Source organism: Centruroides vittatus, unplaced genomic scaffold (genome assembly GCF_030686945.1).
Source record: "Centruroides vittatus isolate TY-2023 unplaced genomic scaffold, ASM3068694v2 contig_2568, whole genome shotgun sequence".
In the NCBI taxonomy this organism is placed as follows: domain Eukaryota; kingdom Metazoa; phylum Arthropoda; class Arachnida; order Scorpiones; family Buthidae; genus Centruroides; species Centruroides vittatus.
The window spans coordinates 42,103-68,767 of record NW_027121629.1 but is presented as its reverse complement, the minus strand read 5'-3'; the positions used below and the strand labels follow the sequence as shown (position 1 = coordinate 68,767).

At 29.0% G+C, this 26,665-nt stretch overlaps 1 protein-coding gene across 1 annotated transcript in view; it reads left to right on the top strand.

The window, feature by feature from the left end:
* Positions 1-26,665, top strand: part of Ubr3 (Ubr3 ubiquitin ligase) — a 72,926-nt gene extending 46,261 nt beyond the window's left edge. Inside the window, exons 9-36 of the mRNA XM_067265949.1 lie at positions 4,612-4,745; positions 5,424-5,516; positions 8,170-8,325; positions 14,491-14,672; positions 14,754-14,887; positions 15,003-15,148; positions 15,222-15,388; positions 15,461-15,608; positions 15,684-15,782; positions 15,852-16,098; positions 18,457-18,558; positions 18,657-19,221; positions 19,302-19,390; positions 19,849-19,998; positions 20,086-20,228; positions 20,302-20,412; positions 20,483-20,689; positions 20,753-20,883; positions 20,963-21,035; positions 21,116-21,225; positions 21,304-21,401; positions 24,540-24,664; positions 24,733-24,831; positions 24,907-25,029; positions 25,153-25,335; positions 25,409-25,618; positions 25,693-25,832; positions 25,910-26,665. Of these exons, the coding sequence (XP_067122050.1) occupies positions 4,612-4,745; positions 5,424-5,516; positions 8,170-8,325; positions 14,491-14,672; positions 14,754-14,887; positions 15,003-15,148; positions 15,222-15,388; positions 15,461-15,608; positions 15,684-15,782; positions 15,852-16,098; positions 18,457-18,558; positions 18,657-19,221; positions 19,302-19,390; positions 19,849-19,998; positions 20,086-20,228; positions 20,302-20,412; positions 20,483-20,689; positions 20,753-20,883; positions 20,963-21,035; positions 21,116-21,225; positions 21,304-21,401; positions 24,540-24,664; positions 24,733-24,831; positions 24,907-25,029; positions 25,153-25,335; positions 25,409-25,618; positions 25,693-25,832; positions 25,910-26,027 (4,283 nt within the window). The 3' untranslated portion in view covers positions 26,028-26,665. The remainder of the gene's footprint in view (positions 1-4,611; positions 4,746-5,423; positions 5,517-8,169; positions 8,326-14,490; positions 14,673-14,753; positions 14,888-15,002; positions 15,149-15,221; positions 15,389-15,460; positions 15,609-15,683; positions 15,783-15,851; positions 16,099-18,456; positions 18,559-18,656; positions 19,222-19,301; positions 19,391-19,848; positions 19,999-20,085; positions 20,229-20,301; positions 20,413-20,482; positions 20,690-20,752; positions 20,884-20,962; positions 21,036-21,115; positions 21,226-21,303; positions 21,402-24,539; positions 24,665-24,732; positions 24,832-24,906; positions 25,030-25,152; positions 25,336-25,408; positions 25,619-25,692; positions 25,833-25,909) is intronic.

Genomic DNA, 26,665 nt, shown 5'->3' with positions numbered 1-26,665 from the left:
GTTTACGGTCTGCCATTCTCCAAATTTTGCACGTCGAAAGACCTAAGACGACTTTTCTCTGCAAGCAAATATGTGAATCTTCCTAAATCTCCTCATTCGATTAAAAAAATGATCACTGAATTTGGAAAAAAATTCAGGATGAGATTATTAAAGATATATCGGAACGAAAAGTTGAAAGAGAATCTTTCAGTATATCTTGTGACGAATGGACATCACTTAACAACCGTCAATACATGAATGTCAATCTTTACGCAAGTAACAAATTTTGGAATCTTGGTCTGATTCGCGCACGTGGATCTGTGTGTGCTAAAAAATGCGTTGAAATTTTAAATGTCAGATTAAAAGTATTCAATGTTGATTATAACAACCTAATTTCAATTGTCACGGACGGAGCTGCAGTGATGAAAAAAGTGTCAAGATTAATCAATGTAAACAGCCAAGTGTGCTTTGCTCACGGCTTACACTTAGCAGTAGTGAAAGTTCTATACAAAAAAGGCCATGTTAAAGAAAACAGTACTGAACCCATACATTCGAAACTGGATGAGAAAAATTCCGAAACCTCAGACAATGAATCTGATGATGGAGGATTTGAAGTAATACAGGAAAGCCTTGATGACACTATGTTTCGCAAGGATGTTTTTCAAAATGAAACTTTAAATCTTTTAATTAAGAAAATACAAAATGTAGTTAAAACGTTTCGAAAATCACCACTCAAAAATGACATTCTTCAGAAGCATATTAAAGTTGAATTAGAAAAAGAATTATCTCTACTATTAGACTCAAAAACACGTTGGAGCAGTATGTTGACCATGCTGGAACGTTTTTCAGAGGTCCGAAATTCTGTCAGGAAAGTCTAATTGATATTCGTTCAGATATAATCTTTTCTGAAGATGAACTTGAATTGCTGTCTAATACAATACACTCATTACAACCTATAAAAGTAGCAGTCGAATCATTGTGTTGCGAATACACAAATTTGTACGTTGCAGATCTAACGTTAGAATTTCTGATAGAAGAACTATCAAAGCAGGATTTCTTTTTGTGTAACGAACTAAAGAAAGAAATTATTTTTCATGTGAAAGGGAGACGAACCATTTACTCTGATATTTTAATGTATCTACATAACCCAGAAAAATTAAACAAACATAAGTCACACGAAATATTCAATGATGTTAACAAAAATACAATTTTAAATGGAATTGTACAGATAATTAAGCACTTATCAGAAAATGAAAACGAATCAAGACCTGTCGATGTCGCTGAAATTAGTTCAGACTCAGATGCTGGTGAGAGGTGTTCATTGCTTACCATGCCATCAACTTCTCACGTCGACACGAGAACAAAATCTACAATAAAGAACTCAAATTTAACAATGAAAGGGAAATTGGATTTATTCATTAAACATCAAACGAGCGTAGACACTGATAACAGTAATATTAGTAAATTTAAAAGTGTAAGAGATATAGTTAAGAAAGAAATGAATTATTTCGTAGAGCAAAAAATACAAGGTACGCATCTTAAAAAGGTTTTCAATGCTCTAATGACAGTAAGTCCAACTAGTATTGATTCCGAGAGAGCTTTCTCTAATGCAGCTGCCATTTGTACGAAAATTAGATCTAGATTAGATGACGAGAGCCTAAATGTATTATGTTTTTAAGAGCCTACTTTCAAAATAAAGAAAAACATGATTAATAATTAACATTATTTCAATGTCTGTTATGTCATAATAATTACTATTATAAGAATATTGTTTGTGTAAACCAGCGGTTCCCAACCTTTTTTTGACCAGGGATCACTTTGATTTCATTGTTGTTAGCAGGGACCACAAGGTTTAAGAAAAATAAACTGTGTCAATCTAAAAATAAACTTTAATCAAAACTTTTAACATAAGTAATCGTTAAACTCGAGAGTAACATGCTTTAACAGTACAGTACTATTATAATAGAAAACAACGTTTTTAGTAAAAATTAAATTCAGTTTGTATCAATGTGGGAATAATAATTTAAAATGAATAAAAGTTTTAAATTTTTCGCGGACCACTGGTTGGGAACCGCTGGTCTAAACTGATAGAAAACTTAAAAATAAATGGTTGTTCAATAATTCTGTCAGTAATTCAGTTTCATTTTAAATCATTTCTTAATACGATTTTACCGGTAAATTACCGATAAACCGGTAATTCCGAATATAATTACCGAATTACCGGTAACGTAATATCCGGTAAATTTGCAATCACTAGATAGGACTATATGACCAAAGTGAATGTCATCTTGAGAGACTTCACACTTGAACAGAAAATTTTTCAGTGTTTAAAAGTATAAATTTACTTTACTTGATTTTATGTTTGGTTTCAACAGAAATTTCAGAAAATATTATTTTGCATTTTTGTCCACATCTATATTGTAATTTGAATGTGTGTTTCTGACATAAATCAATTTGGTTTTAAAATGATGGAAGATTGCTTTGCTCTTCTAATACGTTGATGTTTTTAAAAAGAATATACTATTGATAATGCTCTGTATTGTTTATACTATTAATATATAACAAATACTAATGAATGAAAAAATTCCATCAATGTGCTGACAATAGATGGAAATTGCAGGAAACATTTTCACCACTGATGACTAAGACAAATGCATACAGTTTGAGTGTACATAAAATCTTAAATTTATGCAAGTAAGCTACTCAAGAAGGTACAATATCTAAACGTTTACATTTTGAATTAGAAAATACAAAGATGTTTCACTTAAAATGTATTTGCTTGGTACACCACACACACATGCACACACTTTTTTCCTATTTTAACTTGCTTTTATTATCCATATATTTTAATGGAAATCTAAAGAATAATTAGTTTTTTCAACATTAGTAATTTTGTACAATGCAATTGTTTTGAAAAAGCATTATATTCTTGGTATCTCCCAAGAATAGTAGAATAAAATACAAGCATTCCTCGTGTAATGTCAGTAATCTGTTTCTGAAAGTTAGATGTTCTGTGGAAAAACTTTAACTGGGAGAATATTTCCACTTAAAATAATTCATTACAATGTCAACCAAAACTTCTAACTGCTTTTCTCAAAACATAGCTAAAACATTATAAAATGCTTATACATAAGTAATAAACTATCATATTAGGATGTAAATAACATACAGCAATAAAGAGATTTGTTTAAAAAAATGCAGACAAAAAAATTAACAGTAAAATATTGCAAGGAATATATTGCAACACACTTTTAAAAAATTCTATCTGACACTTCTAAAAATTATAGAATTAATTGAGTATTGTTAGTGGTATCACAAATACCACTAACAGTAGTCAATTAATTTACTTTTGAGCAACCAAGCCCATTTATCTTCTGATAAATGGGGTAGGTTGCTTGAAAGTATTTGAGAAAAAGTGTTATTAAAGTGAACTTCAATAAAACAGATTATTGTTATAGTTATAGTTATATTTTTAAATAACTTGGAATTGTTTTACATTATAAATAATTGTCTTACATTAATCAAGGCATTACTAGTTATCCAGATTTTCATGAAAGAATTAAAATATTCTGATTCTATTTTAATGTTTTTAATAGACTTCTGCCACTAGATAATATTTGTCTTTGAGTTCATACCCATGTTATGCTTATATTTAATCACTTGAGACTTAAATACTTCTATTTAAAATCATTCTATTTTTAAACCTTTATTTCCTTATGCCCTATTGAAGACAGATTCCATCTGAATTCTTCTCATTTTAAATTAATATATAAAAAGATAATAATTTTCTTATTTTTAAGCAATTTTAAAGTTATATCTTGCTTTTGTTGGATTATTACTTCATTTTATTGTTGGAGTGAGTTAATTACTTGCCTTAAGACATTATTTAATTAAAAATAAATAAATAGATTATTATTATTAAGTTGGGTTTACTCTGTTGACACTGGTTGCTGTGTACTATGCCAGATTAAATAAATGTGTCAGTGTGTGTATCTGTATTCAGGAATTTTCTAACAATATGACATGTATTCAATATTGTGGCCTTCTATAGTGTGATGTATGTGTTTCTATTCAACTGTAATGTTTCCAAGCTTTTGTGTAATGTATGTGGTATGACATTTGTAGAGGAGAGAATGACAGGTACAATAAGCATCCTATCAATCCTCCACGGATGCCTTATTTCCTGGGCGAGTTCTGTGTACTTGCTGATTTTTTCAGTGCATGTGTTTTGTATATTGTGAGTGTTTGGAATGGATATGTCTACAATGTATGTGATTTTATTGTGTTTGTCAATGAGTGTGATATCTGGTCTGTTGTGGTAAATTGTTTTATCTGTGATTATGACTCTATAGTAGTATATTTTGTGAGTGTTTTTTTCCATACTGTCTGTGGAATTTGTAGTGGTTGGTGGATGTCTAATAATTTGTTTGTTTGCAAGCTCTTTGTGTATTATATTTGCTACTTGATTATTATTATTATTATATATTTCTTTTGATGCTGGTCTACAAACAACAAAAGTTTAACTGAATAAAAAGATGCATGTATAAATTATTCAACATTTGATAAATGAGCTCATCGCATTTTCCATCTAGTTACAAAAATTCTGAATTTTAAAAATATTTACTTTGTTAGGTATGAATGTTAATCAGAGAGAATTATCGCAACATGTAGAATTTGAGCCAAATACGTATTATGCTGCTTTTTCTGCTGAATTAGAGGGATCAGCTACTCCCATGTGGGCTTTGATATCTCATTTAAAATCTCCTGTAAGTATTTAAATAAAATTAGTTTATGTTATAGATTAATTAATGTGTTTGATCTAGCATTTATATATTTATAATCATAAATGGTTATAATGGTTATAATTTTTTGTTAAATATATTTTTAGATAATATATTAAAAAGCTTCTTGCTTGTATTATTTAATTACAAAAACCACTTAGTTACATATGACTAATCAACAAGCTTATTACACTCCCAGTTTATTTAATTAACTTATCCCAAAATGTATTTTGGCCTTACTGACTCTTATCAATTGAGTGACATACAAAACAGAGTCTGTTGTGACAATTTTCCAACATTACATTACACATTAACAGTACAATTATTACAAGTTATTACATACACATTATTATTAAAAGGATTCTAAAATTATCACTAGGACAGTAACTTACTATACAGACAATGAGGCATTTGAGCCTCATTAATTTGGACTAGGTTTATCCCCAATTAGTCCAAATTAGTGTGGGTCTACTGTATTTTTGATTACTTTTGTTAAATTATTAGAGAAAGTAAAATGAAATTGAATTATAAATTTTTCAATCATTAATAATAAGATTAATTATAAAAGTTTCATAAATTTTAAGTGAATGTAAAATAAAATTTCGTAGAGTTAAATTTTTTAAATTTTTAGTTGTTATTTCTAAATTGAAATGTTTTCTGTAGGAACAACTCGGATTGACAAAAGAAGTAATTTCTCATTGTTTAATAGCCTTAGAAGATTGGTTTGATGCTATTGGTTTTTCTACTTCTGATAAAGTAAGTTATCTGTTATATTTGGCACACATAATTGTATGTGCACCAAATTATTAATTATATTAGAAAATAATAATAAAATTTTAATATATTTAATTATAATTTAAAGAGTTTGTTATATATTAATAAAATCATTATATTTTATTCTTGTCTGATAAAATTGTGTGTCTTATAAAAGATGTTTTCTATAATAAATTAAAAAAAAAATACAGATCAATAAAAATTTCAAATGAAATATTTTTAATGGTTTGTTAGTTGCTCTTAACTATTTGAGATATACAGGCTGCTACACATAATGTGTTACATGCTAATATTTCCAAAACTATATAATATAATCAAAATATTTTGTTATATTTCATGTATCAAAAGAGTCTCTTGATTTAAAATAAAATTAAGCTTCTCTTTTCATGTTAAGTGGAAATTTTGACAAGTTTAAGAGCACAAAGAAATTCTGCAAACAATAGCATCAAAGATGAGCATAGTATTTTTTAAACAATATTTATGAGAAACATAAACCATTGTGCTGTTTACTGTACACTTTACAGAAGTTTTGGAGAGTAGGAAGGGTAGGAAATTTTTGTCTGTTGTTTGCAGATGTTAGTGTCTGATTAATCAAGATAAAAACATATCAATAGTTTTTATTACTATGTTGGGATTGGACTTTTGTCTATGAAGTTCAGGTATGTGGTAAACCATTATCACAGGTTATCAAAACTCATAAGATTAACTTTATCCATTAAGTCAATTGCTTTCTGATTTAAAATCCAATTTCAATAATTTTTTATTTTTAAAACCGAGTAATAAGCAAAATGAAATGGAACGACTAGATACAAATAATGTTTTCGTTTTTTCTAGAAACAAATTAAACAGATAAAATAGTTTAACTTTAACAATCATTTCTTTTACTATAGTATCTTTTATGATAAAGTTTATATATGTGTGTGTTTGTGTATGTATTAAAAAAAAATTTATAACTTTATATATAAAAAGATTTTTTTTTAAAAGAATACATATTTCCCATTATTCCATTTGTTCATTTACACAGAGCATTTACACAGATCATGTTTATATATGAATTATATGATAATGGATATTTTAATAATTTTTGCATGATATCTAAGTCAGTGTTTTTCAACTGCCAGTCCATGAAAAATTTCACCAATCCAAAGAAAAATATTTGACTATATTGAAGCTGGCACAATCTGAACAACAGGTGACATTTAAATAGTAATCTAGAGTTACTGTACATATTTAATTAGTTACAGTAATTCTATATAAGCATATACAAAGAGAGTCAAATATTAAAGGTACACGCCAAAATTACACTAACATTTATAAATAAAGAAAATATTTAATACATTCCACAAAAACTACATACTTTTGTTTATTTCTAGACATGATTGCCATAAATGTAGAGACATTTATCCCAGCAAGACACTAGTTTGAACATTTCCCTTCATGTTACTGTTGCTAGTCAAGTTGCTTGAAGTAGTCCATAACAGTATCTTCCAATTCCTCCTGATCTGCAAAGCAATTCTCCGCCAAAAATTTCTTTAAAGGTCCAAATAAATGAAAATTTGAGAGGGCTATACTCCACATGTCAAATCAAACCAAACTGGCTGGCACAGCAGAATTGGGTGGTCCTGCAACATCCTTCATATAGTCCAAATTTATCTCCATGTCAGATTTTTATTTATTTGGACCTTTAAAGAAATTTTTGGTAGGGAAACACTTTCCAGATCAGGAAGAATTGGAAGACTTTGTTCTGGACTACTTCAAGCAACTTGAGAAGCAACAGTTCCGTGAAAGGATGTTCAAACTAGTGTCATGCTGGGATAAATGTCTCTACATTTATGGCAATCATGTCTAGAAATAAACAAAAGTATGTAGTTTTTGTGGAATGTATTAAATATTTTCTTTATTTATAAATGTTAGTGTAATTTTGGCCTGTATCTTTAATATCGGACTCCCTACATATAAGATTAATAAATAAGCATAATTCATAGTTGCATATAATTACTTAGTCCACATAAAATTTTACTCGTCCACAATGAAAAAAAAGTTTAAAAACACTAATCTAAGTGAAACTGATTTAAATTTTATTATAAACTATTTGTTGTACTAGCTGTAATTTTTTAATGTACATTCTTTGTTTAACTGTCTATTTCAATTAAATTTAGTTAAATAAAAATGATTATTATTAATATTTAATATCTTATCATGCAAATTTCTTAATTTACAAATTTTTTTCTGCGGAATGAAAAATTTATTAATCAAGAAAAATGAAAAAAGTACAAATTTTTAGTATTTTAATCATATGTAAAAATTTTTCTTATTGTTCAAATGTTTATTTCTGTATTATTTCTATATAGTTTATTTCTGTGTATTTTTGAATATGTTTTTAATGATATATCATGTAGTCTTCTCTATTCCCTATAAACATGTCTTAAATCATGCTTAAGACATGTTTATAGGGGGAATTTTAATTAGTAACTTTTCAAAATGACTGAAAGGATGAAGTAACTATATAAAATTTACATTAATATATTCAAACTTTTATAATATGTAATAGTTTATCTAATAGATTTTTATTTTTTATAAAATACTTTCAAATGAAAAAAATCAATAATATTTTTTAATGTATTTAAATTAACAGCCAAATCCTTATCAAGTATCATTTCATCTTCCTCTCCATCGTTATTTATCAGTTTTTCTTTGCCAAGCCGTCCGATACCAGAATGCCCGACTAATAGATTTACTACCTTCTACAGAAGTTCTTCAGCAACTGATGATGCATCCTTTGCAAGCTCAGGTAACTGCTATTAAAAAATTGATATCCATAAAAAATAAAAAGTTCTTTTTTATAAAAAATTTTTTATCAGCAATATTTATCACTTCTTTAAATTTTCAAATGATACTGAAAAACTTAAAAATTATATATATATACAAGGGGTATTTTTTTAAATAAGGTCCATTTTTTAATAAAAAGAAAAATACTGTAAATATCATTAAAATATTGGGTTGTTCGGAAAGTTTGTAGCGATTTTTAAGAGAAATAAAAGAAATTGTTTTAAAACTAAAAATATACTTTTATTTCATTATGTATGTGCCATTGTTTTTAATGACGTGTTGCCATCTATGGGGCAGCTTCATGATACCCTCTTCGTAGAACTTTCCAGTTTTTTCCGCGAAAAACTGATCCATGTGGTTTTTGCAAGCTTCCAAAGTATCAAAGTTTTTATCATGAAGGGAATTTTGTAGAGAACGGAACAAATGGTAGTCCGACGGGGCAAGGTCGGGTGAGTAAGTGGGGTGGGGTAAAACATCCCAGCCTAGTTCCAATAATTTTTGGCGTGTTCCTAAAGACGTGTGAGGTCTGGCATTATCTTGGTGAAACACAATGCCTTTTCTATTGGCCAGTTCCGGACGTTTTTCTTTAATTGCCATGTTCAGCTTATCTAATTGGGAACAATACTTATTAGAATCAGTTGTTTGATTCTGTGGAAGCAGCTCGTAGTACAGGATTCCTTTCCAATCCCACCAGACAGTGAGCATGACCTTCTTTGGATGAAGACTGGCCTTTGGAGTTTTTAATGGGAATTCATTTTTCTTACCCCATGATCGTTTTTGGCTGATGATGTTATAAATGATCCACTTTTCATCACCTGTCACTAAACGCTTCAGAAAAGGGTCATTTTCATTTCGTCTTTCAAGAGAATCACAAACGGAGATGCAATCCAGTAAGTTTTTTTCCGTTAAGTCGTGAGGTATCCAAATGTCATAACGATTCACATATCCGAGCTTCTTTAGATGTTGAAATACAGTACTGTTTGATGACTTCACTATGTCTGCAATCTCTCGAGTTGTGTAATGAGGGTTTTCATCCAATAATGCTTTGATCTGGTCCTCTTCAATAACAGGAGGTCTTCCTGAGCGAGGAGCATCTTCAAGGCTGAAATTACCCGTTTTAAATTTTGCAAACCACTTTCGAACAGTTGATTGATACAGCACTCCCACCATAAACATCACATATCTTTTTTGCTGTTTGTACGGCATTTTTGCCTTTACGAAAAAAGAAAAGAAACGTGCTGATAATGCACGTTGTTCGCATCCATTTTTTGCAATGAGACAAATTAAACGCTATTTGAATAATCTTAACGGTTTTTTTGTAACGGACGCGTCTCAAGGTCATTTATTGTAATATTTATTGGTTTGTACAATTCTAATCATTTTTGCGTCAATCGGTGTCTCAACTGTTGGCTATCAAAAATCGCTACGAACTTTCCGAACAACCCAATACATTTTTCCCATATTCTGCATACTTTTATCTACTTTTCTACATAACATTTTTGTTCAAACATTCGTCATACTGCTCAAAAATTCTTTTAATTCCAACTTCAAAGAAATCTGCCACCTGTGAAGAAGCCCAATCCATGACTGCAGTTTTCACTTCTCTGTCATTGAACTGTTGACCACCAAGGAATTCCTTTAAGTACTGAAACAAGTGAAAATCACTGGGTGCAAGGTCTGGACTGTAAGGTGGATGATCCAGTTATTTCCATCCAAAAGAACTGATTAGACCTTGTATTTGTGCAGAAACATGTGGCCATGCATTGTCATGGAGCAACATCACACCAGAAGACAGTAGGCCATACTGCTTGTTTTGTATGGCATGCTGGAGTTTTCTCAAGGTCACACAATACGCATCAGAATTGAACATTCTCATCCACTTTTGAACTTTTCTGTCACTCATAGCATTATCACCGTAAACTTCACAAATCCGACGGTGAATTTCCACTGCTGCCAAGTTTGTGAGTTTAATTGAAACACCAACTGAAGAGGGACTATTTTATAGTCTGAAATGCATTTTGGGTGTATTTATATATTTTATACATACTAGTTTTAATTATTGTAAAATCGTTTTGTATTGAAAACTTAAATACATATTAAATTTAAGAAATGTTTGTGTTCATATTCACTGGTGTGGTAAGCTCTAGCATACATAACTGGTTTAAGTTAGTAGAAACGTTTAATAGAATTAAGGGCAAAAAGCAAAAATAATACATTAGATTTACAAAGTTAATAAATTAAATATAGCTACAATAATAAATGTATCACATAAGTTAACATAACAGTAAATATAAAATACATTAAGGATATACATATGTATTGCACAAGATATAATTTAGTAACCCAAGAGTCATTCTTAATGGTTATGGAACCTCACACATTGATTTCTATGCTTTGGTTATAATTTCTTTATTGTTATAGTTTATGCATCTGTTAGCTTTAGAGAATAAATATAGTTTTGAAGTTTTTTCAAAGTTTTTAATTCTGATAGGTTACACGTTGGTCAAATCACTGTGGCTGTCTATAAGTCTGCGCTGAATTATTTTTTACATTTCTATATTTACACATATACAAATACACAACCAAACATTTATATTATGTTTAAAAAATAAATCATAGTGCTTTAATATAATTTTTAATTTTTCTGTTTTTTTTTTTTTTATAAATTCAATAACAAAAGATATTTTATTTTGAGGAAAGTTGTATATTTTTGATTAACATTTTTGAAGCGGTGTTAATAAAGTCTCTTCTATGTGGTGTACAGAATTGTGTTTGTTCTCAAAATTTGATTAGTCAGTTTTGATTAAACTTTGCCATTTTCTATTAATTGCGATGAGCAATTCAAAAATGTAATAAAAAATGGGAGTCTGTGACTCAAAAATGGGAATTGATTTTTGAGATTTAGCAGGATTATAGTAACAATGTCCATGCTTCCTGGCACAATTGAGTGCACCTACAAAATTTACAGGGCAAAAATATAAAAAACAAAACAATATTGTGCACATTAATGGAAAATGGGTGCCAAAAGTGAACAGAACAATCAAAGTCAAACAAATATAAGGATCACTTCTTTTGAACCTAGCAGCTACAAATTGCTTCTCTGGCCAACAAATGTAAGGAATGCCTTTTTGTATGATCAGCAACTGTTCTTTCTTATCACACACACACACACGCTTTTTCTCTCATTTTCATGTGCACACCCTTATATTCACATTCGAATGTGTGTCAGTGTTCAGGTTAGATGGAGCAAAAGATAATTTATTTGTACTAATACTAATTTTTAAAAAAGTTTAAATTACAAATTGTTCTATTCTATTGCGATACAATAAATTCATATGGTGTCCTACATAAGTTCTATTTGGATTTATACAGTATGCGTATGAGCAATTATTTATTGTGACATCATCACAATGCCTGGCTGTAGTTTTTAATCATATTTTTTTTAATTTATTTAATTTAAAATACCGTATATCTCGGCAGATAAGACGATAGTTGAATCATAAAAAAAAAGGCCCCCCAAAATCCGGGGTTGTCTTATAGGACAGGTACAAAAAATTAGATTGAAATTTATGTAAATTAAAACCATTATAAAAAACGGACAAACAGTAATTATTTACTAGTAGAGAGTAGGGTATGTGCACAAAATAGAATAGCCCATACGATGTTTTTGTGTAAGTCAAGGTCATTATCCAAATGCCGAATCAGTGCGAATGCTTGCAACAATCACAAGGCAGTGCTGCCAGATGCAAGAAAATAAATTTGTTCATTTGAAAAATTACAAATAGGACATAATTCCATATATGTTATACAGTAATATTATTCAGATGATGATCACTGATCTAAACTAAATTCATAGGCAGTTGGGGGTTGTCTTATAAGACAGCTATAAGCTAAAACTATAAAACTACGACAAAAATTTATACCTAGTCTTATCTGAAGGTCGTCTTATCTGCCAAGATATACGCTATATGCTCTCCACCTTGAATTAGTAGTGTCTTGTCCCTGTACATAATACTTTTCCTGTTAGCAACAGAGTCATACTGTCATCTATTTTAACTTCTTACAGGGGAAAATATTTCAATTGAAATAATGTGGGTTCTAGGTTAACCCAATGGGTAGAAGTGCCTAGCAGTTGGCCTAGCAGTTGGGGTACAACTCTGTCCCTCTCTCCCTCCACATTGAAAATGAAATTGACTTTGAAAGTGGTGATCTGACCGTCAACACTTCTACATTGTTTATGTCCATGTATCCTGCAGCCTAGTCCCCTGGTGCAAGGGTGCTTTTACTCTGCTTTGTATATAAACTGATACTGCTGTTATTTGCTTTGCAACTGTCAATTTGTACATATTCATTGTTAATGCTTTACATTGCGATCGGGATAAGCTCTCCCGACTACCATATAATGTAAACTGTGTCCTGCTTCCAACCATTAATTTCCATGTGTTTATTGAATATTGGTATTAATCAGAAAAGCTTTATGAACAGGATAAGTCCTCCTGTATACTGATATACACTTTATCTCATTGTATTCGCACTTACTAATTGTATTCATTAAGAGTTAAGACTGCAAAACCGATATGTGGACGGGGAAGTGCCCCGTAGCATGCTCGGCAACACTGTACATAATGTTCTCATTTGTCCCGTGGGGGCCCCCGGTAGCTTCTTTTCACACTTTCCTATCTCCCCGTGTTTCCTCTTCTACCTAACTTCTTACTTTCCTAATTTCTTTTTTCTGTTTCCTATAGGGTTAAGTCTGTGTTATAACGGATAGCCCTTCTTATCTTTAACATCAAATCAAATTGAAATAATGTGAGTTCTGGTTTGCATTGGAAGTTCATATATAGTTAATTGGGGTCTCCTGCCCTTAAGCTTTCCATATCTGGTCACAGCTTTCATCTATCTAACTTTGTTATCAAGATTAAGGAAAGACAGATAGACGAACAACGGTGTGGATTTATAGGTCTACAATTTTTTCAAATTACAGCCCATTAAAGCTGAATTTAAATAATTCAAAAAAAGTTTGAAAATATATAATTTGTGTGAAGTAATGCATGATTTCAAACAACATATATGGATGGATATTTTTATTATTTTAATACATAACAAATAATAGTTTAAAATGTAGTTGTTTATGAAACAAAACATGCTTTAAAAGGAAATAAGTTATCTGTTAATTGTAAAAATTTTTCTCTGTTCAAAATGTAAAAGTAATAATTGGTTGTTAGATGATGTACTGTACACCTTATAGAATTTGACATGTGTTCTTTTAGGTGGTACACGTTTTGAATTTTTTTCTGGTACACTGTAGACCTCAAGTGCCCCTACAAGTGCAAAAATCAGGAGGGTTAAGGTCTGGGGACCTAGGAGAGTGCTCCAAGGAAATGTGACAATTAATTCATGAACTTGGAAACAAATGATCCAATTTTTTGATGTATCATGACTTATGGAACATTCTTTATTTTAAATTTTATACATATGTTAATTTACAATATACAAATATTTTATATTAATTAGAATTTAAAAAGTAAATAAAATTATTCAAAATGGTAATGATGTCATCCTTAGTTCCAGTTTCATTAGCAAAATGGCAAAGTAATGCTTTTATGTGTGAACAAGGTGAAACATTGACAGTCAAGCTAGGGCTGTTGTTTTAAATGTATATGATATTATTTTAGTGATTGAAATTCATTTTATAGTGATGTTAAGAGCCTGACAGTTATACACCTTAACTAGCAATTCATTATGTTCTAGTAATACCTGTTTTTTTTTTTTTTATATGTTTTAATTTATATTTTTATTATTTGTGTTTTTTATGTAATTTTAAAGGAATGTTATATTGTTAATCAGGAAGAGTACATCTTGCCTATGGCATTACTTTTATAATCAATAAATAAATAGGATTGAGTAAACAATCATCAAAAATCATTTTGAAAAAAGTCATTTTTCATAAGACAGATTATATTAAGTGCACAATTAAAAATCAAATAATTAATGATTATTATGTGGTTTGGAATATGTAAACGATTGTAAATTTATTATATTTTATCATATTTTACTATAAGCAACTTAAGAATGATTAATATTTTAATTATAAAAATATTTTTTCTAAAAAAAAATTATACCTTAGGTAGCATTTCATGAAATATTAAGTAATATGTGGGTACGCAATGGATTACAAATCAAAGGACAAGCAATGACTTACATTCAGTGCCATTTCTGTAATTCAATGGTAGATGCAGATATAGTTTTGCTACAGATATGTGCTACTCATTTAGATCCTGATTGGTTTTTGAAAACAGTAATGCAAAGGTAATTCCATAATTTATAATTACATGCTTTTTATATGAAGCTAGAAATAATTTTTACAAGATAATTTTGTATTTTATTTAGATTTCATGTATGGGAATGGCTTTCCTTTCATCCATCTAGAACTAATACTTTTCTAGATGCTGAACAAGTAATGCCTATGTTAGAAGGAGCATTAACACTTCTAACTATGTTGATGTCAATTCGGACAAATATTGGTAAATATTTTAAAAAATATGCAGTTTCCAAAATTTTTGCTAAGAAATTTTTTACAAAGATAAATTAATAGAGTAAAATTTTAGAATAACCTCAGATTTCTGTTATTTTGAATAGGAATGAGTGAAGAAGAAGTTACAAGGCAGGAAATGGTTTCATTGTTATGTATGAGTGATAGGACTCACTCTCAACTTATGGATCTCTTGCCAGAAAATTCTGGCATGACATCGCAAAATAGAGATTTTGAGAGTATATTAAATAAGGTTTACTCATTTTCATCTTAATTTTTTTTATAATTTAAAATATTTTATCTAAAAGATATGGTAATGCTTTCAGGTTGCTGATTATAAGGCACCAAATTTTGAAGCAGGAGGCACAATGCTTCAAGGAATGTATATGCCAAAGCCTGAAATATGGAAAAATGAATATGACCCTATACATGTTTTGCTTAGAGCTGTACATAGAAGAGATTACCAGTCATCTTTGGATAGATATTCACAATTGTAAATGAATTTTTATTTTGAAATTTTTGAAATTTTATAATATGCTTAAAAATAATTCTTAAATTTTTTCAGTGCTCGACAAAATGGAAAGTATGTTTCCCTTGAATCTCCCTGGCCTCCATTTAGAATACCATCAAATACTCATAAAGAATTTTTAGATCCTGTTAAGTTCTTACAATCAAAAACAATGCATGCCATTATTTTTACTATTCTTTATAGAGTATGTATATATATTTATAAGAATAAAATTTTTGTTTATAAATCATTTTTATTTAAAATAAAAATTATTTCATAGGCATGTCATGATCCTGATATTCCAGATCAAGTTATTGCTCTAACAGTATATCTTTTAGAAGCAGCAATTCATTTTTCATCTCCAGTTTATTCTAAAAAAGTAAAATGTTTTCAAATTATTATTTTTTACTTTTTACAATAATTTAACTTTTAATACTTCTTTTAAAAGGAATCACTGTCGTCATTAATACAAATGCATGAAGAAGTACCTGATTTAAATTATAAAGAATGGTTTCCGTACAACTGTATTATTGATAACATTTCACTAAATATACAGTCGGTGATAGCTGCAGATAAACCCGAACTTTCAGTGAGAATAGTAGAAGTAATGGAAGTAGATGAAGATGAAGAAGAAATTATGGAATTAACAGATGAAAATGCAACGTATCATGTACAGAGTCCCATCAATGAAGAAGGTTAAGATATTATCATCAAATAGTAGATAAAGAATAAATAATAGTGATGATGTAATTTCATAACTAATTTTGGTATATAATAACATACAGTGGAATCTGGTTAACTCAAGCCAGGATAACTCAATGTCACTTTACTCTGTCATTTTCTTTCTGTGATTGTCTAGTATAGGGGTTTACATGTTAAATTAAACTAGTGAACTTGAATTTGTCGAATTGTTTAATTCAAATGGGTGTTTTTATACAGTATTTTCATAAACTCTCCAGAATTTTAATTTACTTAAATAATCAATGTCCAACTATTAAATAAACTAATCAGAAACTTTCTATAAAATGTGAGAACTATGTATGACTAAAAATAAACATTGTATCATGTTAACAGTGGGCACTGGGTAGCTTACATAGTGTATGTGTGACCTAGATATTGTAACTGCCATTTAAATATGCATTTTTTCAAAACATTTTTTTTTTATTTGGTTACTGACAGATTTCTCCAACTAGCTGACATAATAAATAAATGGGTTTTTGATAAATTAATTTTGAAAACAATTATAATTCAACTCTATGTAAAAATGTTAACCTTTATGAGAAAATTTCAAAAATATAACTATCATAAAAAGTGATATGTTTGTGATAAAAAAATAAAAAAAAATGATTTTAGATACAAAATATTACAATTTAAAAAGTTCTTACTAGGAGTGAATGGATCAGGAAGGTGCTTCTCGGTACCTTATTTAACCATTCAGTTAACTGTTTTCAAGTTGGACAACACCAAGAGGTTATTATAGATGCAATGATTCTACATAATACTCAGAAATTTGTGGATAGTTTATTATGAGTTACCAATAAACTGGTGCACAAAATCTTGATTTTTTAACCAGATAATAATTCAAGATTTTTTAACTCTAAATCCAAATTTTTTCCCCCAACCATTTTGAGTTTACCAGGTTCCACTATATCTATTGATTCCTTTAACTCTAAACACAAAATTGGCTTAATCGGTTTGAGACAAAATCATCTGAAGAGCTAATTGTTTGACTAGTTTAGCCATACAAATTATGCTGAAGTCTGAAGAGAAAAACATAGAAAGAAGAAATTTTCAGAGCTTAGAGTTAATCAATACCATTTTAATTCTCATTTACATTAATTAATACATAACACGAAAGAGAATGATTACATATTTATATATTATAAAAGTGTATATAAAAAATTTTTCATGAATTTAAAATAATTCAGTTTTAAATTGATCTGTTTATTTCTTAAACATTTTCAATGAAAACTTTACATCTTCAAAAAAAATCCAATTACATTTCATAAAATAAAATACAGTAGAGTATCGATTATCCGACTTAATTGGGGACTGGGGTTGGTCGGATAACTGAAAAGTCAGATAACCGAAAAGTATGAAAAAATACATTATTAGTATAGTGTATTAGGCCTGGTTTAAATACTAGCCTCCCTTTCATGGTCGAGCCAGTGCTGCCAGCTAAAACATGTAAAAATTTAACAAAAATAATATTAAAGTAGCCAAGACATAACCAAACATTGTAGCGCCACATCACTAGCGGACATTTGAATTTGCCGACTGAACGCGGTCGGATAATCGATGCTCTACTGTATTGATAGTTTTAATTGTTTTATAATAGATATTAGTTTTAAGTTTACACACACAATAAAAAGTTGAATTATTTGTTTTGATATACAACAATTATATAAGTGTTGATAATTTATTTTTATGGTTTGTGTATATTTTCAATTATATTTTGAATTGAGTAAAGTTAAGTGAGTGTTAGAGATAAAATTTATTTAAATTTTTGAAACCTTTATTCATTCTTTCTGTTTTAATTTTGGAATGTGAATTGTTCTGAAGATTAATTAGTTTCTTTGGAAGTTAAAATATATGAATACATAATTTATAAAGTCAGTATATTTAGCATTTTGATTAAATTAAAAAAATGAGCTTTATTAAGACAAAAATTGATGATTTTAAATATTCAGCAAAATTGTAACATAAGTATCATTAATTATATATGAAAATTGCACAAAGTTTAATTTAAATAATTTTTAATAGTCAATAATTAATATCTATTACAGTATTGATTTTATTTAAGTTTGATAACCTATTTATTAACAGAAACATTAAGATGACTTATAAAAATAAATCTATATTTTCATAATTAATAGTAATTTTTAAAACAATAATCATTAATCATACATCCATTAATGTTAGAATGCACATTTTTTACAATATTAAAGAAACTAAATGAAGGTAATTTTAGGTAACCAAATAATATTCAGTAGTGACTAACTATTATTTGATTTGATATCTTTATATCTGATATATAATTAATTGCATTTTAGAAGGTGGAGAAAATATGATTCAACATCCACAACTTCCATCTAGCAATGTACCATTAGCACTGCCTCCATCGTCAGTTCCAGGTACTCTTGTACCAGTTTCAAGTAAGATATTTTATAATAATTATAATATTTTAAAAGAAAATTTTAATTTACAAATGTAATGTTTGATAATTAAAAACATTGTCATATTTTAATTTTAGATAATGCTACAACAAGCAACACAGTTATGTTAAGAACAACAGTGCCTGTAACAGCACAGATGATGATTGCACCAGCACTGCCATCCATAACTAGTGAAGCTAATAATGATAACATGGCCATAGTACCAACAGCAATAAGGCCACAGTGCATCAAACTCAAGCGGTTTTTTGGTAGAAGTAATGGTCTGAACAGTCAAGGAAGTTCTGATCATCAAAATTATCCTGATGGTTCGTTAAAAGCCTTGCCATCAGCTGGATATAATAAGATAGAAGTGAATGAGAGTATTTTATCTTTGTTGCTCAAATTACATTCAAAATTATCCCGAAAAGCTGATTCTTATATACCTCTATCTAAAAGGACTGCAAATATGATAGACCCTAATGATAAAGAATCTCGGATAGGAGATGGTCCATTCTTTATAGGTAAAGTTTTAGATAGGCTTACTGAATTAAACTCTCAAATAGAAACAAATATCCAACAAATATGTCAGAGACTTTGGCCAAAGAAAGAAAAACTTGAAGATCCTAGTAAATCACCAAAAGAAATACAAGATAAAGAAGATAGGTAAAATATTTTTTATTTTGCAAAATGGAAATTTGGATAATCTGATGCATATACTGAAAGAGAATTAATTTGTATTTTAGGCGTAGAAGAGCAAAAGAAAGGCAACAGAAACTTATGGCTGAATTTGCTTCACGCCAGAAAGCATTTATGCAGAAAACAATGGAAACAGGTAGTTTTATAAAATAATAAATTTTTTAGTATTTCTCAACAAAAATTCTTTTAGCTTTTGGATAGCAGTGTTCTAACACTGCTACAGCATAGATTTCAAACATTTCACAGTAGTGTTCAGTGTTATGTGCAGTGATAGTGTACTGTACATGACACTGCTATAACATACCTGTACTGTACATAACATTTCATAGCAGTATTCTAACACTGCTATGAAATGTTTGAAATCTTTTAAAGATTTATTTTTATATTGTTGTAGTTTTGAAATATCTAACTCTTGAAGATAAATCAACAAACTTGACACTATTCAGATTTAGTATTTTTGTATTCATTAATGCAAAATTCAATCATTTCTGCAGTTACTTTTGGAAATTATTTAAATGTGAAAATAAATTGATTTTTAAAATTGATTCCAGTCCATTATTTAAATTTGCCAATTGAATTTTTGTAACTTTTTAGAATCTGAAGGTGCAAACTCTAAAGAAAAGGAAAAACAAGAAACAATCTTAACCATTGAAAGAGAATATGAATGTGTAATATGTGGGCAAACAACACCGTCTGAAGAGGAACGACCAGTTGGAATGGTTGTGTTGTTACAAGCTACCAGTGGTTAGTCTGGAATCATAATAATTTAAGTTTTCTTAACAAATATTACTGATTATTATACTGATAAATTACTGATTGTTTTCAACTTAGTGTTAGGACACATGCAACAGGAAGATATTATGTTACGTAATTTACCTTGTAATGATGAAGAAAGACTTCAGTTAAAAAAAGAAGGAAGTTTAGCCCTGTACATGGAACAGTTAATTGAAGAATTTAACAAACATTTTGATAATGTAAGAGTTTTCATAATAAATCTTTTATTTGTAATCTGAAAACTTTTATTTGATCTCTCTGATTAAATTTTAGACTTTGTGGCAAATGTCATTAAATATTGGATGGGAAGGAGGAGTTCATGTCCAATCTTGTGGTCATTATTTACACTTAGATTGCCATAAATCGTACATGCAGTCTCTTAAGGTACTTAAAATATATAATTTAATATAATGAATCATTTATATCTTGTCTTAAATTTTATAACTTTTTATAGTCTCAGAGCCAGCAAACTCAGAGGCATCAGAATCTAGCTGTTGACAGAGGAGAATATTCTTGTCCTTTATGTCGCCAGCTTGCCAATTCGGTTCTTCCCATAAATCCACAGATGGGAGAGATGGCTGCAGTAGTACGATGTTACCCAAATACTTTAAAGGCAGTAGCAGCAGAGTTGTCACAAGTGTTATCAGTTATACCTACACCTGTAAGTTAAATAAGTCTAAATAATAAAATTTATTATTATTTTTAATAACCATTTTCTCTACAGATACCCAGTATCTTGAAATCAATGGCTGGTATACTAGAAGATCTCTCTAATAGTACTTATCCCCAATTTCGTTCAGTTGGTTCAGCACCTAATCCTCAATATTTGTTGTTATTTGTATGTTCTATAGCTAGGTACTGAAGAAACTTTGTTTTTTGTTTTTTTAATTTCAAAAATACATTTTAACTAATAATAATTTTTTTCTGCTCTTAGAACAAATTTAGAAATCGAATTACTACAAAGGGTTGGGAATTTTTCTTCTCTTGCCATTAAAAAGTCCTGTTTTTGGTAAAAATACCATTGTTCTAATTTTTTTTTAATATTATGATTTATAAAATCATTTGACAATTTTTTTTTCTCCTTCAAGTACCTTTATTTCATGTATTGGCTCTCTACACAAAAGTCCTTGTGCAAACACCTTATGCACAACTTTGGTCACAGTTAACTGGAATGTCATTAGATGGCCAAAATTCAAGGTGAAAATGTACTTATCTTTATTTCCTTGTAGTTTAATAATAATACTAATATTTTCTGCATTTCTAATTTCTTTACAGTTTAGCTCATATAGAAAGAGAAGTTCCATTATTCCTCAGAGATGTTGTTGCTTTATTATTACAAATTACATTAACCCTACCTTTAAATTTAGATAAAGGTAAGAGTTCACTTAGAATGATAATTATTTAAATTCTTTCAGAATAATGGCTTTAGAAATTTGAGCTTTTAAAAATCGTCATAATACAGTAGAGCATCGTTTATCCAAATCAATTGGGGACTAGGGTTTATGTACAAAAAAATATATTAATCTATCCCATGTTGAAATTTTTCTCCGTTGTGTGTCACTACGCATTGAATTCTCGTCGATGTTAAGCCTAATGTAAATTTAAAAAAAAATAATAGTCGTGACTATTAATCTTATCGTGAACTTATCTTTAAAAATTATAATGAACTTAATCTTGTCATGAACTTATCGTTAAAAATTATATTTTGGAAGTTAATGTAGTATCAAAAATGTTCGATTCAGCACGACACAGTCCAACTGGAACGTTTTCTGTTAATCGACGTTTCGGTTGATTGGTTTTCGGATAAACGACACTCTACTGTATATACAAATATGCACCTTATCCACATAAGGTGAGTCTGTCAGATTCTTTTCAACATATTAATTTCATATTTCTTATTTGATTTAAGATTACTACTTGATGCTTCATGTATTTGTCAGTTTATGTTTACAAAACTTTATTCTAGAATAATAATGAATTTTGTGTACATTGACCTAAAATATAAATTTAAAAAAATCTCTTCAAATGGATAACACTGTATCAGATGTATATTTTTTTTTTGTTGAAATGGGCAGAAAGCATTGTTCAGATTTCAATTGTTGTTGTCTGTTGTTGTTTCAAGTTACTTGCTGCATAATTATGTAAGTATTTGCAGCAAGTAACTTGAAATGTATTTTGTTTGAGGTAACAGCCATCTCCATTGTTAAAACACGATGGCAAGACATTTTATCTGATGATGAACCAACTGTATTTGACAATGTTGAGGAGGAAAATTATGAAGAGTCTGACATGAATCAAAGTTATCAGATGTTTCAGAAAGGATGATCAAGATTTGGGTACAATGGTAGACCCACATCATCTTTCATTCCAACTTGGCAAAAGTAATCTCAGTTACATAATATTATAAAAAGTGCTTTACCCATACCAGCTAGTCATTCTTCAGTCTGGAAAAAAGTTGTCAATATACTTGACAGTTTTCACTTATTTGTAATTTCTGATATACTTCTACAAATTGTTTGGTTTACAAACCAGGAAAAGATAATGATTACTGTATACTCATATACAAGACCAATGAAAATTATCTGATATAATACAAATCCAACCATTTTTGGACTTCTTACTGCAAGACAACTGAAACTCAATAAAACAAGTTACAAGATTTTGTGGTGTTCTCTTTAGAGTTCTGCTAATTTCAGAGCTACTATGGAACACTGATCATTCGAGTCTTTTGTGGTGCATTAGATTTGATGATAAAATTTAAGACAAACGCCATAAGAAAGACAAGTTAGATCCAATATGTAGTTCTAGTGAAGATGAACCACAAAAGAAAAAACAATGCTTCGTGTGCCCTATGAACAAGTCTTAAATTCAAAAACAACATTTTGATATATGCAGCGATACTGTATGCAGTCAACATTCAGTAAAGACTTACATGCCATACATATAAAAATAAGTTCAACGGCAGATTCAGAAATAAATACCAATTCACTATAGACTGTGTTGTGATATATTAAAATTATCAATAAATAAAAACATATAATTAATACTAAACCTGCAAGAGCTATGCATTCCTGTAGCCATGCAAGTAATTGAATTAGTGAGGGGGGGTCTGTGAGAATTGATGTGGGGATGTTTTAGGAGTCTGCAACACTAGAAATGTTGAAAATAAGTGCTCTAGATGATGTGAATATATTCATTTAAATTAATAAAAGCTATTTTCTGTTTAAGTTTACAGGACGTTTCCTGCAATATGAATAAAATTTTGGAGTGAAATGGCCTTTATAGATGAATATCATTTTGATATCTAAGTTTATCGAAGCATTTGTTCATTTTCTAAGAAATTTTTTAGATACTAATTAAAATATTCACTGACTTTGTCCTAAAACATTAGACTCCACAACGCCGGTTGTAACTGTTGGATTGTGAAAAATATTTTTAACCCTTTTGCCCGTTTGCCCCGCCCCTTGTTTATGTTTATTTTGAAAAACGACCGAGGGCAATATAGGTCAGTCAAGGTCAGTCAGGCAATATTTATTTAAAAATTCACCAAATATCAAATTATCATTATATTCATACAAAAAAAATTATGTACATTTACTAATATCTTTAGTTTTAAATACGATATTTTTCAATAAATTTTATTAAAGAAATTTATGAGAAAAAAAAATTATTATTTATATAATTAACTTTAAATTTAAAAATTATATTATTTATATATCATAACTGACATTCAAACTTGAAAATTTGTTACTTTTTGTCAAAATTAACATTGTCTGGTTACTTCATTCTTATTGGCACTGAGCCAGAATGGCATAGAATATTGTTCTGTACAATTTGATATAACATTTATGCATGTACGTTTGAAATTATCACACATTATATCAAACATTTGTTTGAAATCTAAACTTTATTCTGCTTTCAACTAATATAATGAACTAATATACTTTATTCACTTCTTCATATCAAACAAGATTATGTATTTTTGTAATAAACATATGATTACCAGTAGCAATAGATGTAACATTTGCTGATATTTTCAATTAAAATAAAAATTAAAAAAATATATAAAATATCAGAACTGAAGGTCATAACTTGAATATTTATAATGCATTAACATATTATAGCAATATTATTGCATGAATATGCTAAAAATGAAATAAAAAATTATCAGAAAATGAAAAATTAAGAAAAAAACCGATAATTAAAATTTTTTAAGTCAACAAAACACCACCTGGACAAAAATATGTGAAACAGATGATAAACAAGATGCTGCCGTCAAGTGCTGACATCTGTTGTCGATAAATTTTATAAAAATCGATTGTTAACAGGGTAATGATCAATCGGTACCCTGGCCTTTTTGCTTAACAATTAGGCTTACGATAGATCGGGGCCCCAGTTGCAAAAGGGTTAAAATTGAAAAAAGTTACTACAAGTTTCATTTTTCATAAAATATTAATTTAATGTTTACATATGTAATATATTGTAAAATATATGCATTTGTTTGTTTGCAGCATTTTATACCTGCGTTGTTCAAATACTGTATAATCTTGCATTTATTCAAGCAATTGCTCAAATCAGTTATAATACAACACAGAATCAAAGAATGGGTTGGAAACTGTATGCTAGTGATGCACAAGTAAGTTTTTCTTACCTCATAACACACTTCTATGAAAAATACATATGTAATTAACTTCTTGATTTCAGGGACAGATGAAAAATATAGGGGTTATATTTGGTATGGCAATCGATTATTTAGAACACAGTGGTCTATATCTGAATGATGATGATTTGGATTCATCTGTAGTATGTATATGTAGATTGCAATAATAATTTTTATTTCTTTTATGTTTTCTGTTTAATGCATTCATTTTATAATAGAAATCAAAAGAATGGACTATAGAAGATTTAAATGTTTCTGTGCAAAATATGTGTTTACCATTTCTACGTATTGCTGCACTTCTCCAGAGTCATTTATATAATAAAGAATCGTTACATATTCAGGTAATTTTTAAATTGCAATGAGTAAAATTTGCAAAATTGGATTTTGTTTCATTTTGCTTAATGTTTTATTGTTATAATTATATAACTTGTAAATAAAATGTACAAATCTGCTTTTTTTTACAGGATGAACAAGAAGAATTCTACAAACTTTGCAGGTATTTAAATTTGATATCACCATCCTGCAGTGCAGCAGAATTCTCTCCTTCACAATGTCTAAATTGGGCTACAGAAAAGCCAGAAGACCTCATCAAAACCTGGTGTCAAGATTTTATTAATTTTGTCAACAAATCTGTTATTGCAGCAAGAGTAAGTTTCATTTTCTGTAATCTTTTTTGTTTTTTGTCATGATTATGTTATCTTTTATTTTCATTTCTTTCAGAATATGCTGCAACGTCCAACAGTCTGGTATCCACCAAGTCTTCTGCAGCTTCCAGAGAATTATGATCAGATATTTCAATATTATCATCGGAGACCATGTACTGTGTGTCATAGTGTGCCAAAAGATCCTTCGGTCTGTCTAGTTTGCGGGACAATAGTTTGCCTTAGGGATAATTGTTGTCATAAGCAGTCAGTATATGAAGCAGTTAGTGTAAGTGGGATCCATCTTCTATAAATTGACATTATAAAAGGAATTAGCCTAACTAATAGAAATAAAAATTTCAGCATTCTGTTGTTTGTGGTGCTGGTACTGCCATGTTTCTAGCAGTCAACTCGTCTACTATAATCGTTATCCGGGGAAAGCGTGCATGTCTATGGGGTTCTGTGTATCTAGACAGTTTTGGAGAAGAAGACAGAGATTTAAAGTGAGTAAATTTTTTAAAATTATTTTTTAGATCATGATAAACATTTCTAATTATTATTGGAAACTTCTTTCTTACAGGCGTGGAAAACCACTCTTTTTAAGTAAAGAACGGTATAGTCTTTTACAACAACAGTGGATAAATCACAGTTTTGACCATACGAATAAACGTTGGGTGTGGCATAAAGATAATTTATAAAATAGTTTATAAATAATTTTGTCATTAAACTTCCACCTGGGTTTGAAAGAAAGTATAAAAGATAAGTCAAAAAGCAAATATGGCTTAACAATCTTGTACAGATTTAAATTGTTGCCATATTGTAAAGTTGCACATAATGTACATTTATGATCAGTTTGTATTTTTGGTATTTGTTTGTACATTGCTAATTTTCACCACATTAGAGATATGTAATATCTAATTTCTTCCAGTGTTAAAAAAGAAACCATATAAATATTTGTTCCACCAAAGTTATTTGATTTTATGAATATATAGTAGTAGTTTTTTAAAAAATGTAACATATGGATTTTATAATTTTAATAACATTTGACAGTATAATAACTATATATAAAAGATTTCTAGTAAAATTTGCATGTTACGGTTTTCTATTTTTAGTAAAATTCCCTTTCCTCTTCTCCCATTTCAAACCAACACATGGTGCACTCAAATATGGTATGATACCTGTAATTTATTATGGGATGTTAAATTGCTAGAGAACTTTTTGAAATATCTGACTTGAGTCAACATATTGACTTTCTCATTGTGAATAATAAATTATATTAATATAGGAATGATGTAAAATATTCTGTAAAATAAAAATTATCAAACAATACTTTAAA